Genomic DNA, 16,641 nt, shown 5'->3' with positions numbered 1-16,641 from the left:
AGCCCAATCTATGTAGCAAGTGTCAGGTCAGCCAGAACTATATAGTGAGACCCTGCCTCAAAAAGCAAAGCAAATGCACAATACAAACAAAATGGGGACATTTAGGCCTGTGTGTATAACCTCCTATGTAGTTTAGGCTCCTGTTTTGCTTTGGAAATGAGACAGTAACAAATGGCCCAGTGCATGCTTCTAGGCGATTCTACAGATAAAAGAATCACACACACACACACACACACACACACACACACACACACACACTGGGTCACACATGTCTATATTCACAGTCTTTGGTAATCAAGCCATGGAGACCGGACTCCACTGCATAGAAATAGTCTGTCTCAAAAAATAAGGGTGAGCAAGATGGTTCAGCAGGTTAGAGCTTTTGCTGTGCAAGCCTGCCATTTTCGCTTGATCTTTGGAACCCATATAAAGGAGGAAGAAAAGAACCCACTCTGCAAAGCTATCCCAAACAGCATATGTGGACCACGGCATGCACGCCCCTGCCACATGCAATAATAATTAAACTCAGCCACATTTTAAGCACTTTTAATTGACTTGGAAATGTACTAAACAGTTTATTTTACTTACTTTAACCTTAGGTAATTCACTTATTTAAGTATCTATTTTAGTCAGCTTGGGTTGATATGTGAAGTGATAATGAGCTCTTTGTACTCCAGAGGCTGTAAGTCTGAGACCGAGGTGCTCCCATGCCTGCATTCCTGTGAGATGGCATTCCAGCCCACACATATCTAGCTTACCTTCTCACTGAGTCCTCTAATCACCTCCGCCCTTGGTCAGATATGGTGTAGTGCAACTGTTCTCAACACTGCAACCTGTTAATACAGATCCTCATGCTGTGGTGATCCCCCCCATAAACTTATTTCAATGCTACTTCATAACTGTAATTTTGTTATGGTTATGAATCATAGTGTAAGTATTTGATATGCAGAAAATATGATATGTGATGATCATGGGAGTTGAGACCCACAGGTTGAGAACCACTGATGTGTCAGGAAGATCCAAGAGGCAAAGAGGAAGACAGGATATTCCCCTCTTCTAAGGCCACTGTTCTGTCTTAAGAGGGTTGTGCAGTTACTCTCCAATCTAACCCTAATACCTCCTGTGTCCCATTTCTAAATTTAACAATTTAGCGATAGGGCTTTAGCATTTGGAACAAAATGGTCTGTGATACTAATTCTATCTGATACCTGTTACTGTCTTCATTTTACAAAGTGAAGCAAAGCCCAGGGCAAATCCAGACCAACTAAGGACCCAACCCTAGCAGGGTCAAATGTTACTCCTCTTCTTCCCAAAGAAAACAGCACTAACACAAAGCTCAGTCCTAAAGTCAGGGGTTGGCTTATAGTATTAGAACATCCAGGTGGAGTGAAGGAAAACCACACTGAGAAAGCGCAGCACTGACATCGCTACTCTGTGAGGCCATGCTGAACAATCACTTCATCTCTTAAAATTCAACTTACTGAGTAATTCGTCACCTCATTAGCTTCTTATAAACATGCAGTAACACACTAGAGTACCTGTCGATGAGCTAAAGTGGACAATAATGGTGTGCGTCTACAAGAATCCCCCACGAAAGGAAAAGAAATAGCCACTCTCCACAATGGAGTCCCTATTTGTTTTTGTTTGTTTGTTTTGAGACAGGGCTTTTCTGTGTAGCCACACTGACTGTTCTTGAACTAGCTCTGTAGACCAGGCTGGTCTGGAAATCAAAGAAATCCACCTGTCTCTGCCTCCTGCTCTGGGATTGAAGGCTTGTACACACTGTCTAGCATGGTTCCTGTTTGTATCATTGGATGGGTGAAAGGTTTAGGCTTTCCCACAATGTGAAGGGGAATGCTAAGAGATTCCCCCAAACACTAATTGTCTGTTTTAGTCTCTACCCTCTTTAAAATTACAGACTTGGAAAGTGATGAAAATACATGTTTCCAACTTGCGAAGCTACTATTGCTAAAAGACATAAAATATAAACCTCATTTGCATGGTGTTTAGCACACGTTAGCATTACACTGATTGATTGTTGTATTACTAATCATCCAGCCCTAACCACATGTAATAGGATGATGTCAACCTTGAAGTTTTGTCCTTTAGCAGTATTTAGTTCTACAATTTAGTATGAAATTGTGAGGTCATTTTGGACTTATTTTACATCAGTTTGACAGTCAGCTAGCAGTTCCTTAGCACCTGGTTTTCCTCCTTCCATAACGGGAACAGTGAGTGTTTGGAGCTAAAGTTGCCCTTACAACATTTTCACCAGTGGAGTGTGATAGAAATGAAGTTTGCTACTTGTGTACCTGGGCCCTCGAGCATTGTGTATGAAAGCTGTGCTTTCCTGTTCATGGAAGCTGGGGTACAGACCTGCCTGCGATGGGGCTACAGATAAACAGAACACAGAGAACTACAGTGAAAGGGCATAACTCTTCAGAGCTGCTGGTGGACATAAGCAAAGATTTTTCTGAACATAAGCATATTGGAGAAATTTGTATTAAGTGATTTCAATATTTATCACAAAGCCACCATAACCCAAAAGGCTTGTGCCTGAATAAAAAGATACAAACAGCAAAAAAATACATGGAGAACCCCAATATTAGTGTATGCAGTTGGGGTGTGTTGATATTTTTGACAAAATCACCAAGAATGCACAATAAGGAAATGATGGCTTAAGTAGAAATATCCTAGGAAGTGTGTGTGTGTGTGTGTATGTATATATAATCTTATATGTGAATATGAACACATATATATGTAAAAGAAATTAGCCCCTTCATTTCACATCATATACTAAAATTCACTTAACCTGGACTATATTCATAAACACAAGATCTGAAATTATAACACCTTCTGACAGGTTTCTTTTAGAAGACTGGGGGGAGAAGTTTCATTGTACAAGTCTGGATATAATTTTCATTTCTGACCCCGAAACATGGGCAGCAAGAGTCAAAAATAGGCATGTGGGATTTTATCTACCCAGAAGGCTTCTAGAAGTAAAGGAAACAACCACAAAGGAGACACAAGCCTACAGTATAGGAGCACAATTTATAAACGATAAACATCTTGGAAAAGAATATTGTCAAAACCAGACCAGAAATTTAAATACTGAAATACTTTAATTTAAAAATGGACCTAAATAGGCATTGCTCTAAAGAAGAAATAGAACAGATTAGCAGGTCTATGAATTCAGAAATATGAAATTTCCAACTTCACTACTCATCAAGGAAACACAATTTCAAACCACAGTAAGATACTACCCACAAGGTGGAGGAAAGGAAACACTTGTTGATAATGAAAATTAGTACAGCCACTATGGAAAATAGTATTGATAATCATTAAAAACTAAAGGCTATTATAAAATACAATGGAACAAACCAACAATATCACTTCAGTATTTAGATAAGAAAGAACTGAAATCCATACCAAGAGAAAATAATGCACACCCCTATATTCACCGAAAGATTATTAGCAAAGCCAAAGAATGGAATCAGTGTATACCAGCTGATGAATGATTAATAAATATCTAGCACATATATAACACTATTTAACCTTGAAAATAATGGCAATGCAACACAACATGGCTGAACCTAGAGAACATTATATTAACATAAAGAAATTGGTCACCATCTCTTCTCACTTAATGAAGCTTTGAGTTTGGAAATGGGTTGCATTTAATAGAGTTGTTGACTAAAGGCATCCTTGGGAATCCCCAAACAACATAAGTCATTGCCAGGACTATAGGTTGCTGTCCATAAACTGGCAGTAAGACGTCATTGTTGAAGACAACACTCACAGAACTCTTTGAATATGAAGATGTTGAGCTAGTGCCTACATAGAGCCTTCACCCTGGGTTCTTATTTAGGATTTCTGTTGCTTCAACAAAACACCATGATCAAAAAGTAAGTTGGGAAGAAATGTTTATTTACTTTACACTCAAACATTGCTGTTCACCACTGAAAGAAATCAGGACAGGGACTCAAACAGTGCAGAAACCTGGAGGCAGGAACTGATGCAGAGGCCATGAAGGGGAGTTAATTCTTGGTTTGCTTCCAATGGCTCACTCAGCCTGCTTTCTTCTAGAACCCAGGACCACCAACCCAGGGATGGAACCACTCATAATGGTCTGGGCCCTTCCCATTGATCTTAAATTGAGTTCTCATAGAGGTGTTTCCTCAATAGAGGCTCGTTCTTCTATAATGACTCTAGCTTATGTCAGGTTGACACACAAAACCAGCAAATACATAAATATAGTCTGCACATTATCAAAAAAGAAATGTAAATACCAACCCAGCTACAAAATCTCTGATCCAAAATAGTATCACGTATGCAAGATATGGTAGTGAAATGGTGGCACCAAACTGTTAGGAATAACCAACCAACCAATATCAGATATAACAGAAGGCCAACTCCACAAGATGGAACCCATACCAAACACTGCTTAGGTGAACAGGAATCTGAGACTACATGCCCTAGGGACCCAAGGTAAAAACCAAATATAACAGTTCTTAAAAAAAAAATAGAAAGAGAGGAAAGAGAGAAAGAAGCAATAAATGTCATTTCTGGCTGACATTAAAAAGCTTCCTCCAGCAGCAGGTGGGAAAAAATGGAGAAACCAATAGTCAGACATTATGCAGAGCAAGACCTTGCAACATTCAGCCCCAAGTGGAATGTCTTCACCAAATCCCTCCCCTGAGGGCTCAGGAAACACAACAGAAGAAACCGCAGAAAGACTTCAAGAGCCAGAGAGATGGAGGATGCCAAACAAACAAGGTCCTCTAAACCAATGTGGTTAAAGGTCATATGAACTCAGAGAGACAGTGGCAGCATGCACAGGGCCTGCATGGGTCTGCACTATGCCCTTTGTATGTACATTATGGTTTTCAGTTTTGTGTTTCATAGGCTTTCTGAGCATGTGAACAAGTAGGTATCTAAGTCCTGTGCTTTTTCTTGGGTCCTTTTCCCCCCTGTTTGTTTACCGTTGTCCATCTCCAATGTATTATTTTTGCTTTATCTCATTTTATTGTTATCCCTCTGATATCCTCTGAATCCTGCTTGTTTTCTAATGAGAGACACAAAGGGAGTAGATTCAGATTGGAAGGGAAGGGGGAGGAGTAGAGGGAAAGACACGAGTAATCAAAATATATTATGGTAGAAAACTCTCATAAAAGGTCGGGGAGAGAAACTGGTCATGTTGATGTATATTATGGTTTGGATGTTGAATGCCCCCTCAGGAAATATACTTAAATGTTTGACCTCCAGTTACTGGTGCAATTTGGGGAAGTTGTGGAACATTTTGGGGAGTAAGGCCTAATGTGGGGTGCAGGGAGAGAATTACTAATGATGGGAGGGAGTTTAGGATCAAAAGTCCAGCCACACTTCCTGTTCTGCTTCCTTTTCTTTTTCTTCTTCTTTTTTTTTCTTTTCTTTTGTTTTGTTTTTAGTGACCAGGTTTCTCTGTGTAACAGGCTTGACTGTCCTGGGACTTGCTCTGTAGACCAGCTTGGCCTTGAACTCACAGAGATCAGCCTGCCTCTCTCTCCCAAGTGTGTGCCTCCACTGTCTGCCTTGTTTTCTTTTCTTGATCTAAGTTTTTGGTTTTTTGCCAACAGCTTTATGCTTCTGCTGTCACAGCCCAGAGCAGTGGGCAGGAACCCCATATCCCTTTCTTGGTGAACTGTGTCCTCAAACCATAAATCAAACAACTTTACTTTCTTCCCTATTGTTGCCTCACCTCAGGTATTTGGTCACAGCAACACGGGAAATGAGGAAGAAAGACAATGAGTAGTTTAAAAAGCCACACTCCTAAAAGCTGTCAAGAGAGTATTTCTGAACCACAGAGGAAGATAATACGAGGGAATGCTATGCTAAGTGACATGATTTAGTCATTAGTGGTGTAGACATATATCAAAATACCATATCACACATGTAGTTTTACTGTCAGTTAAAAATAACTTTTCAAAATTTTATCAAAACATGCCCATACTAATTTGTCCAAATCTGCTTTGATTCTAACAATCAAGTGGTTAAATAATTGTAAAACAAACTGTATAAACCCAATAATAAAGTATTTACTCTTCTAATTCTACATACTTCCCTTCCAAGAAAGTCAAATCCCATCTTAACAAAAGGAAAAACAAAAGGATAAAAGAATCTATGTTTTTGAATAATCATTTGAAACAAAATAACATCCAATTTGGGATTGTGAAATGGCAGAGTAGAAAAAGGCACTTTTGATACAAGTCTGGTGACCCACGCTCCAAACCAAGAACTAACAAAAAGGAAAGAGAGAATCAACTCTATAAAGTCATCCTCTGAGCCACTTCCCCCGCCATGCACATACACAAGAATGCACACACATGGATGTGTACACTCCCTCACACACATAAATAAGCATGCACACACAGGCATATGCACCCCACATCCATGCGCATACAGAGGCATGCACATACATGGGCATGTACACCCCCCACAAACTACACATGCATACACACACATTGGCATGTACACTCCCCTCCACACATATACACAAACACGCACACATAAGGGCATGTATACCCACCACACTCATATACGCGAGCATCCACACATACTGACATGAACAACCCCACACACACAAACATCAATAATATATAAATCTCTTTAAAAAATCATAGAATAGCATCCAGCTGAGAGTAAATGCTTTGTGGCTATATGAGGAAAAAATAAGAACTGTATTGAAACAAATTTTTGGGACTTGTTAGTACAATACAGGTATCTATCAAACTTACAAAGAAGGATGCGGATACTGGAGGGGTATGTTAGTTGTAAAGAACACAGGCTTCTCTTCCACTGGATCTAGATTCAATTCCCAGCACGCATATGGTAGCTCACAATTATCTGTAACTTCAGATTAGAGATCTGGATATGGGATCTCATTCCTCTTTTGGCCTCTGCAGTCACCAAACACTCAAACGGTACACAGATAGACATGTAAGCAAAGCACTCATACATATAAATTAAAGGAAAAATGTTTCAAAGAGAGGTCCATTTGAATAAAATTATGCTCTTTAGGCTCTTGTTATTTTTAATGTGGACTGAAAATGTATTTTTATTAGCTTTTCTTGAAATTTAAACCTGTCTGCAGTATACATGGGAAAAAATGTCCATAAACTAGTTGTTTAAATTATGTGTTTTACACCTTTTAATACAACTTCTCATTACTTGTTATAAGTATTGCATTGCTTTCATGTTTTAAATGATTCCCATAATTCAAATTAAATATTTTTGAATTCTTTATATTTCATTCATGTTCTATTATACATGAATATTCCATAAAATATCCTGCAGTTCTTATTAACTATTTTCTTTATTTATGCAATATAATATAATCATGTATGTCTATTTATCACACAAAATCATACATTACAAACATATAAACATTGAGATCTATTTCAGAGTTTTCACAGTATCCCACTGATCTAGTCTTTGTTTTGTTCAAATCAGTGTTGTCAAGCTTTAACTACTATAGTATATAATTTAAGATTAAGATGAACTGTAGAAGATCATTCCATCCATACTTACAGCTTAGCTTTAAAGAAAACACAGTAAGGCATACTGGACAAGCCAAGGTTAAATAGGAGTTGAAATTCTTTGTTTAGCTTATCACGATTACAAAGGAAGATTGATATGTTCTATGGCAGATACTTGTGATACACAGAAAGGGAGATAGATACATCACATAAAGGCCTCAAATCACCTGCAGTTACAGTAATACAATATGGAATTGTCAAATAGTAACACAGAGTGACTCCATTTTTAATATATATATTCTTTTCATGTAATTTCTGTATTTGATATGAGCTCTCATATAATTATTAACACTTTTTAGGCTGAGAAATCAGATAGTACAATTAAGTGGTTTGAGTGTAATCGTAAAGCCAGTGCCTTAGACACTGTTTGACATTGTTGAGAAAATAATATAAACTATCCCATAAAAATCAGGGCAAGTTTGTTTGCTTTTCACAATTCTCTGAACAAATTCAATGTTTACCTTGAACAAATTCAAGGTAAAGACAGCTTTTGGTTCTCAATGGTGATTTTGGGACCCTTCCATGCATCAAAGATTCACTACCTCCCTGGGCTACAGGAACACAGCAAAGAGAATTCTGAGTGCTTGTGAGAAAATTCCAAGAAAATAAGAAAAAAAGTCTTGTGACCTCAATTTCTTGAAAAACACAGAGTTTTTCTAGGAATGTGTTTGCAATGTTCTTCCCAGGTGTAATGGAGAGAAGTGAGCTTCCTTAAGATTAGCCCTGACTCCTGGCTTTTGTTATTTGTGCAGAAGCAGGGTTTTGCCACACACCCTTTGCCCCTGTGATAGCACATTTTATTCCTTTGACTCCACTCACCCTCAGGGCTTAAAGCGTCTGATGCTCTGAATGAAGCTGGCTTTTCGTGTGAGGTCTTGGTTAATTCATTTGCAGGCTTCAGTCTCCCAAGTTCCATGGCCCTTAGAGCAGTACACGCCGGGCCTTTGTTATAAAAGAGTCAATCTATAACTGAACAATTGTGGCACACACTTTCAATCCCAGCACTCAAGAGGCAGAGGCAGGCCAGTCTCTGAGTTCAAGGCCAGGTTGGTCTGTAAACAGAGTTACTGGAGAGCCAGGGCTACACAGAGAAATCTTATTTTGAACAGCCAAAAAAAAGAGTCAACCCCAATACATGAGGTAGAAAACCCTACAGCTGAGTCGTCTCCAAAGAATAGTGCCCTCCTAGTGCTGTTTCTTTTGGTGGCAGGATTCAGCATTAGAACTTAAGAGTGACCACGGGGCCTCAGACAGAAGGAGTAGACACAAACACTGGGCCCTTCCACTTTCCATTGCAGCCAAGCACTGCCTGCCATTCACATATTAATTGCAAAATGTCCTTGGAAGCGTGGGCATATTGTATATCTGTATTACATAGGTTTTCCACTGCCGTGAAGAGATGCAGTAACCAAGGCAACTCTTATAAAGGAAAACATTTAGTTGAATTGTTTACAGTTCAGAGGTTCAGTCCGTTATCACGGTAGGACGTGGTGGGGTGCAGATAGACAGTGTTGGAGAAGTAGCTGTGAGTCCTACATCTTGAAGGAAGTGGTCAGGGTCACTGGGAGTGGGTTGAGAATATATGAACCCTCAAAGCTCACCTCCACAGTGACACACTTTCTCCAATAAGGCCACACCTCCTAATAGTGCCACTTCCTTTGGGGGAGGATTTTCTTTCAAACTGCCAACATATAGTAAACTGTATTATGTTTTGTTATGATCAAATACTTACATTGGAATCCCATATGGAACAACTGTATTTTTTGCAGAACTTGGGGATAATTCTGGGAGATAACTTTTGAATTTTGTTTATTATTTTTATTATAGAGACTATATCAAATGTATCTATACACCTGAACTCACAACTTGATAATTCTATGTTGTCTCATGCAGGAGAATCAGTTTATTCAAAAATTATTATAAGACTTTCAAAAATCCTTAAGTTATTAAATATTTCTTATATACTCAGTAATTTGTTATCAAATGTATTGTATATTCATATATGATCTTCTCAATTTATTAGCAATTCCATATGCACTAACAATGACTAGTGCCCGATTTATGAAGTATAACTTAAGCAATCATTTTGAAGAGTCATGAGTATCTGTCCTTGATTGAATCCCCACTCTTGGCGTTATCATATGATAATAATTATTGATATTTATTTAAGCTTTACAATGCATTTATATACTATTCAGTTGTTTCTCTTTGTGAGTCTTGTTATAAATAAAATGCCATAGTAATATTTCCTTCTTTGACTCTATTTCTTCCCTGAGCATTGTATTTAGGAGATTAATCTATGTTGATAGATATAGAATGTTTATTCCTTTTATCTACACTATAGTAAGGGATTCCATACACGTAACCCAATACTTGGTTTATTCATTCTCATATCAATGTACACTTGGAGCATTTGCAGTCTTTGATTTTATAAACAATGTTTCTCTAAATAAAGTTGTATATATTTCACATGATCATATCAACATGTGGTCTGTCGGTCTCATCCAGTTTCTAAACTGTTTCTTATAGATTTGTGATGGACTGAGTGAAAAACTGGTGGTTGCACATTTAGGAGCTTTGACGGCGACTTTGCTCTTAGTAGAGCTTATTAATTCATTCTTTATTAAGCGTTTACAACTTCATTGATGGTGAATTTTTGGTGAGTCACAATTTGGTAAAAGCCAGGTCTCAAGGGATACAGTATAAGTTGTACTTGCAGTCAGGAATACTGCAGTGCACACTTCGAATGTGCAATCCAAATGAAAGCTTCATCTAAGAAGTCTTGCCATGAGAAAAAGAAAATTACAAAAGTAATAGGCCAGGTGTGTGGGTGCATGTATGTAATCACAGCCCTCCAGAAGCTGAGACAGGAGGGTCACGTTTGAAGCAGCCTGGATGATGCAGTGAGAGCTTGTTGCAAAAGAAAAACAAGTAGAGGACACATACAAAGCTTGTGCACACATACAAGGCCTGTGCAGTACAATTCTGTGATACTTCACAGATAGATTGAAATTATATTACACTCCAAAATATAAAACTACAGGTAGGAATACACATGTTTTCCCAAGTTAATATCTCATTTGGTGACTACAGTTAGTGATAAAATGTTCTTAGGTTGTGTGCTCTTTGTTTTTTGTTTTTGTTTTTTTTTTGTTTTTTTGTTTTTGTTTTTTTTTTTTGAGTGTTAGAGTCAACACAGCCCAGACTCAAACTCACCATGAGGACAAGTGGCTTTGAACTCCAGGTCTTCCTGTTTACCAAGGACTGAAGATCTGTACCACCAAGCCCAGTAAATATGCTGTATTTTTGAAAAATAAAAATGCAATGAATATTGTGTTCTACCACAAAAATGATAAAGGAATTGATTAATGAAATATTTGTTACATATATGGTATGCACTAGAAAATATCCTGATTTAGCTGGTTATCATGTAAAACCATCTGTAGATTTTAATTTTTAATTAAAACCACCTTTAAAATGTATAATTTAACATTAAAATGTTTAGCTTTATTGTTAACACTGAATTTGTTAAGTGGATTGTAATGTTCACTGTATTTTTGGTGTATGAAGACACAGCATCAGAATACAGAAACAATAAATGAAATAATGAAAGCAAGCTGATTTCAAGTAAGGGAAGACACAGTGTCTGTTAAGTTTTACTCAGAAATGTCATTTTTTTATTTACTTGACTCAGTTATTTAGCTATTATTTTAATCATTTATGAAATGACACATATTAAATATTTTTCATTTAATTATTAATGTTTCAATTGTTTTTTTAAGACAGATCCTATTATGCAACCTACACTGGCCTGGGCACCATGCTCTCAACTGTCCTCTAATTCTAAAATACTATCCTATGCTGTAAGATTTACAGTCTATAAACAATCGCTGAAACTTTAATGCAATTCTAAATCAAAAGTGTGGAGCAAACCAGGTCTGCTGGATAGTTTTATCAGTTTGACTAGCTAGAGTCATCTAAGAGGAGGGAACCTGAATTAAGAAAATCATTCTGTAAGATCATATGGAAATCATGGGCTCTAGAAAAGCTTATAGGATAATTTCTTATTAGTGATTGATGGAGGGCCCAGCCCATTTTGGGTGATACTGTCCTTGGACTGGCTGTCCTAGCTTCTGTTTAATGAAGTAGGCTGAGAAAACCATGAAGAGTAGGAGGCATCTCTCCATGGCCTCTGTATCAGCTCCTGCCCCTAGGTTCTTGCTGTGTTTGAGTTCCTATCCTGACTTCCTCTGATAGTAAGCAGTGATGTGGAAGTACAGGATAAATAAACCCTTTCCTCCCCAACTTGTTTTTTGTTTGTGATGCTTCATTTTAGACTTGGGAACCCTAAAACACCAGGAATGGTGGTATAGATGCAGTGGAATAACCCTTTTGTACACTGTGAATATTTGCCATTTGGATTGGTTTAATAAAAAGCTGAATGGCTAATAGCCATGTCGGGATTATAGGTGTAACAACCAAATTAAGAGAATAATGGGAGAAGCAGCACAGAGTCAGGGAGATGCCAGCCAGCTGCCAATGAAGCAGGACATGTTGAAAACGAGGTACAAGCAATGAGCCACATGGCAAAGCATAAATATGAAATGTGGGTTAATTTAAATGTAAGAGTTAGCTAGTAACAAGTCTGAGCTATCAATCAAGCATTTATAATTAATATTAAGTCTCCAATCTAGTTATTTGGGAAGCAATTGGTTGGGACAAGAAAACTCTGACTACAAATGACACCCAACAACAAGGGCTATGCATATCCACATAAAGTCTGGAAAAAAACCTTTAAGAAAAAAAGGTTCTAAATGTATAGAAATGGACCAGATATGACTTTCTAGCCTTCTGTCTCTCATACCTATTGTGGTATAGAGATATATCTCCTGGCAACTGCCAGCATGCCATGAATTAAGCTGCATGGCACATTCCCTCAGTTTTTCACATGGGCCACAGTCCAAAGAGGCAACTCCCAGAAGCACTTTGTGGCAGATTTAAAATTTTTGCTCATAGTCAGGCGGTGGTGGTGCATGCCTTTAATCCCAGCACTTGGGAAGCAGAGGCAGGCAGATCTCTGTGAGTTCGAGGCCAGCCTGGTCTACAAGATCTAGTTCTAGGACAGGCACCAAAGCTACAGAGAAACCCTGCCTCGAAAAACCAAAAAAAAAAATTCTCATGTAGATAGAAAAAGTTACAGATATGCAGTAATGATAGATTCAGATAGAAAAGTTCTCTAAATCTGTTATACTGTGTTAAAAAAAATATGTGAATGCTTGGGAGAGAAAATAAAAGGGTAGAAAAAGTATTTAAAAAGGAAGAGTGTAATAAAAATATAAGAGCCACTTAAAGATGGGAAATACACAGAAAGTCTGGATCCTGTATAATATTGTGCTGTTTTTGAATGTTTTGGTTGCTAGGAGATACTGCATTATAAAAATTGCTAGATTTCACCCACCTATATATTTTAAAAATATATTGACTTCAAAATTTAAGTTAAATGTTGGGAGAGAGGTTTTGCCTTTATTTTCACAGAAAATGAGAGGCTATAAATTCATTTCTGCTTAAAGAAAATTGGGTTTGCCAGGCAGTGGTGGTGCACGCCTTTAATCCCAGCACTCAGGAGGCAGAGGCGGGTGGATCTCTATGAGTTCGAGGCCAGCCTGGTCTACAAGAGCTAGTTCCAGGACAGGAAAAAAAGCTACAAAGAAACCCTGTCTCGAAAAATCCAAAAAAAAAAAGAAAGAAAGAAAATTGGGTTTGATTGAGGAAGAAACCCTTAAATCCCAATTAAAACATAAAGAAATAAAACAAAAAGAGCTACAAGACATGTGACATATATTTTACCTACTCAAACATCATAACAATTTTTTTTTACTAACTGTATACCATGTACAATCTATACTTGTACTGATACAGATAAGTATGCTGCTACCTTTAAATGTTTATGCATTTTCAGAGCAAGGGGATCAGACACAAATGAAAATTATGGCCCAAGTTATCTAGTATCCAGAACAACTTCCAGGCTGCTGACTAAGCTTAACTGGTCTCATAAAATATATAACTAAGACTTCAAAATTATCCTAGATTTTCTCAGGATCCAAAGATTATCAGTGCTTCCAAACAACAGGAAGTAGTTTAAAGAACTGCACCCACATTTCCAAAAAAATGGATTATGGATATTTGTCTTTGTTTTGTATTGGTTGCAAATTATTATTGATCATGTAAAAAAAAACGATAACAGCACCAACAAAAACTAATCAAAGGAGTTAAATTCAACTCTCTTTCTAAAGGATGAAAAGGGGATATGATATAGAAATGATAGACGAAAGAGTATATTATTGAATCTACTTTTAAAAACCAAAAGAGCAACTAGTAGTCTTAAATATTTTACATTGGTATACATTTTTATATATTGATACAAATTTAAAACTAATTGTTATGCTGTATATATGTATCTATTTTGTTTGGGTTATTAAGCTTATACAACTCATTTAAAAATGTAACATATAATTTAAAAATACAAATTAATAGTCATCTACAATGGTCAAACTTATAGTCATGTTAGGTGTGCTTTCAAGATCATAAAAAGATAGATAAATTATCTTCAAACATTTCAAAGACCTACAGAATATGCCATTTAAAGACCTAACATTTTTCATAACAGTGGGACATGTTACTGTTACTGGCAGTATCAATCTACTTCAGAAAAGATGATGGGCATAGAAGAAACCCCAAATGGAGTTTGTTTTCATCATGGTAAAAACTAGCCATGTGGGCAAAGAAACTGCCCTTGCCTCAATTGCTGACAACTACTGTACAAACTGGACCAGCAGGACACAAGAAAGGTGACTACTTAATTTTTGTCAAGAAAAGGTAGGAGAATCCTTCAAAATTCCTGTTTCACAGGAAAATATGTGAGATATGCTAGGCCTGTAGGCCAGAGTTGGATGCCCTCAATATTGCAGAGGAACATTGGGTGACTGTCCAGGAGCCTGATGCCCCTGTTATTAGGTAGCAGCTCATCCATCTGAGGTTTTGATAGAGTTAAAGGCAAGATAGCTATAATTATAATTTTACTTATTTATGATAAAAAGGTAAATTAGCTGTAAAACTTTAGATTTACCAAGATAAGATAAATAATTGATTATTTTCTCTAAAATTGCCAAATACAAATGAACTGGGTATAGTAACTTATTCTTGCTTAATAATTGTTTTTGTTATATATAATTTTAATGTGTAAAAGTTGGTACCTTCTTTTTGAATTAGACAATGAGGGGGAAATGCTGTGGAATAATCCTTTTGATTTGTTACTAGGATTGTGTTAATAAAAAGATGATTAGCTGGTAGCCAGGCAGAAATTATAGGCAGAACAACCAAATTAGGAGAATGGGGGGGACACAGAATCAGGGAGCGCCAGCCAGGTGCCGAGGAAGCGGGAGGTGTAGAAAATGAGGTAACAAACCATGAGCCATGTGGCAAAGCAGAGGTAAGAAATATGGGTTACTTTAAATGTAAGAGTTAGACAGTAACAAGTCTGAGCTATTGGCAGGCATTTATAATGTATATTAAGCCTCCAAGTCAGTTATTTGGGAATTGACTGCCAGTTATTTGGGACAGGAAAAATCTGCCTACATTTAGACTTTTTTATAAATGATAGAAGATTTTATTTTAAAACAGAAAATTCTGGAGAGGGCCATTGTTTTAAAACAGTATGAATTGTCGATACAAAAAAAAATAACACCTCTCACCTCAAAAAGAAAAAGAGTTTATCCTGAAGCCAAGAAAAATAATTGACCATGGCAGGGAATACAGATTTGAGTTCCCCCGAATTCCATGTTCCAAATGGTAACAGTTTGATGTCATTTTCATAGAAATAGAAAAAACGAAACTCATAAATTAAGGCATTTTCCAAATACATTGATGGGAACATTAGATAGATACGTGTCTTAGTTAAAATTTTATTGCTGTGATGAGACACCATGACCATGGCAACTCTTATAAAGGCAAATATTTAATGGGGGCTGTCTTATAGTTCAGAGCTCAGTCCAATATCATCATAGCAGAAAGTATGGCAGCACGCAGACAGACATGATGCTGGAGAAGGAGCTAGAGTTCCACATCTGGATTCACAGGCAGCAGGGACTGACTTAAGCTTCTGAGACCCCAAAGCCTCCCCCGACAGTGACACATTTCCTCCAGAAATGCCATACCTACACCAGCAAGGCCTCACTGACCAGTAATAGGTAGCCCAGAATTTTAACCCCAGCACTTGGGAAGCAGAAACAGGAGGATCTCCATGAACCTGAGACCAACCTGTCTTACTTAGCAAGTTCCAGGTCAGCCAGAGATACACATTAAGATTCTGTCTCAAAAATCAAGGGACAACAATTAAAAAAAAGATGGAGCCTTAAACAGGACATGGTGTATTCTGGAAGGCTGAGAAGGAAGGTCAGCAAGTTTGAAGCCAGCATCTTGAGCATAGAGGTTAGCAGTTCACATGCAACTTTTCAATAAATTCACAGTTCAATGCAGCATGGAAATAAGAAGACGGACTTGCCAAGGAAATGCATCTAATAACACCATGAATACAAAGCACCTTGAACCTGGCAATTCCTTTTGATAAACTGTACAAAATGCTAATACTGGAAAGTGATTGTTTTGAACTTTATTGATGACAGACACTAGTATCCATGAAATTGTAAAACTATAATCAATTTTACTGTTATATCAATAGCTGAGAGCGTCTCTGTTCTAGAGAGCATGTTCTGATGCACAGCTGTGAGACAAGCGGATGTTCTAGAGTGGAGTTCCAGGATAAGAAGCATTTGTAGGCACTGCAGTTTTCCACCAAGAAAGACTTGCTGTGGAAAAGAAGTCCCAGTGACACAGCAAACTCCATGACCTCTTGGAGAGCAATTATTTACATTACAGTTTTGATTTGAAGTTGCTTACTATTTAAAATCTGTTGCTTTACTGTGAAAAAAACAGTGTTAGAACTTTCCATAGGGAATGTTGGGTACGGATGTCCATACACGTGAACTATCCTTTTATGTGTTCTTTAATC

General features: G+C 37.4%; 1 protein-coding gene across 2 annotated transcripts in view; it reads right to left on the bottom strand.

Moving 5' to 3' along the window:
* The window catches only part of Hnf4g (hepatocyte nuclear factor 4 gamma), a 155,146-nt gene that overhangs the window by 103,827 nt on the left and 34,678 nt on the right, over positions 1-16,641 (bottom strand). The window contains exon 1 of one of the 2 annotated variants that reach the window (XM_041667519.1): positions 10,791-11,829. The exons of the other annotated variant lie outside the window; for it this stretch is intronic. Within the exon in view, the coding sequence (XP_041523453.1) occupies positions 10,791-10,793 (3 nt within the window). The 5' untranslated portion in view covers positions 10,794-11,829. Of the gene's footprint in view, positions 1-10,790; positions 11,830-16,641 lie in introns of those variants that run through there. 2 annotated transcript variants of the gene reach the window in all.

This window comes from Microtus oregoni, unplaced genomic scaffold (assembly GCF_018167655.1).
Source record: "Microtus oregoni isolate MIOR12 unplaced genomic scaffold, Mior012 000017F_ref0000208, whole genome shotgun sequence".
Lineage (NCBI taxonomy): Eukaryota > Metazoa > Chordata > Mammalia > Rodentia > Cricetidae > Microtus > Microtus oregoni.
Note: the sequence above shows the minus strand (reverse complement) of the source record. Positions and strands in the feature narration are given on the sequence as shown.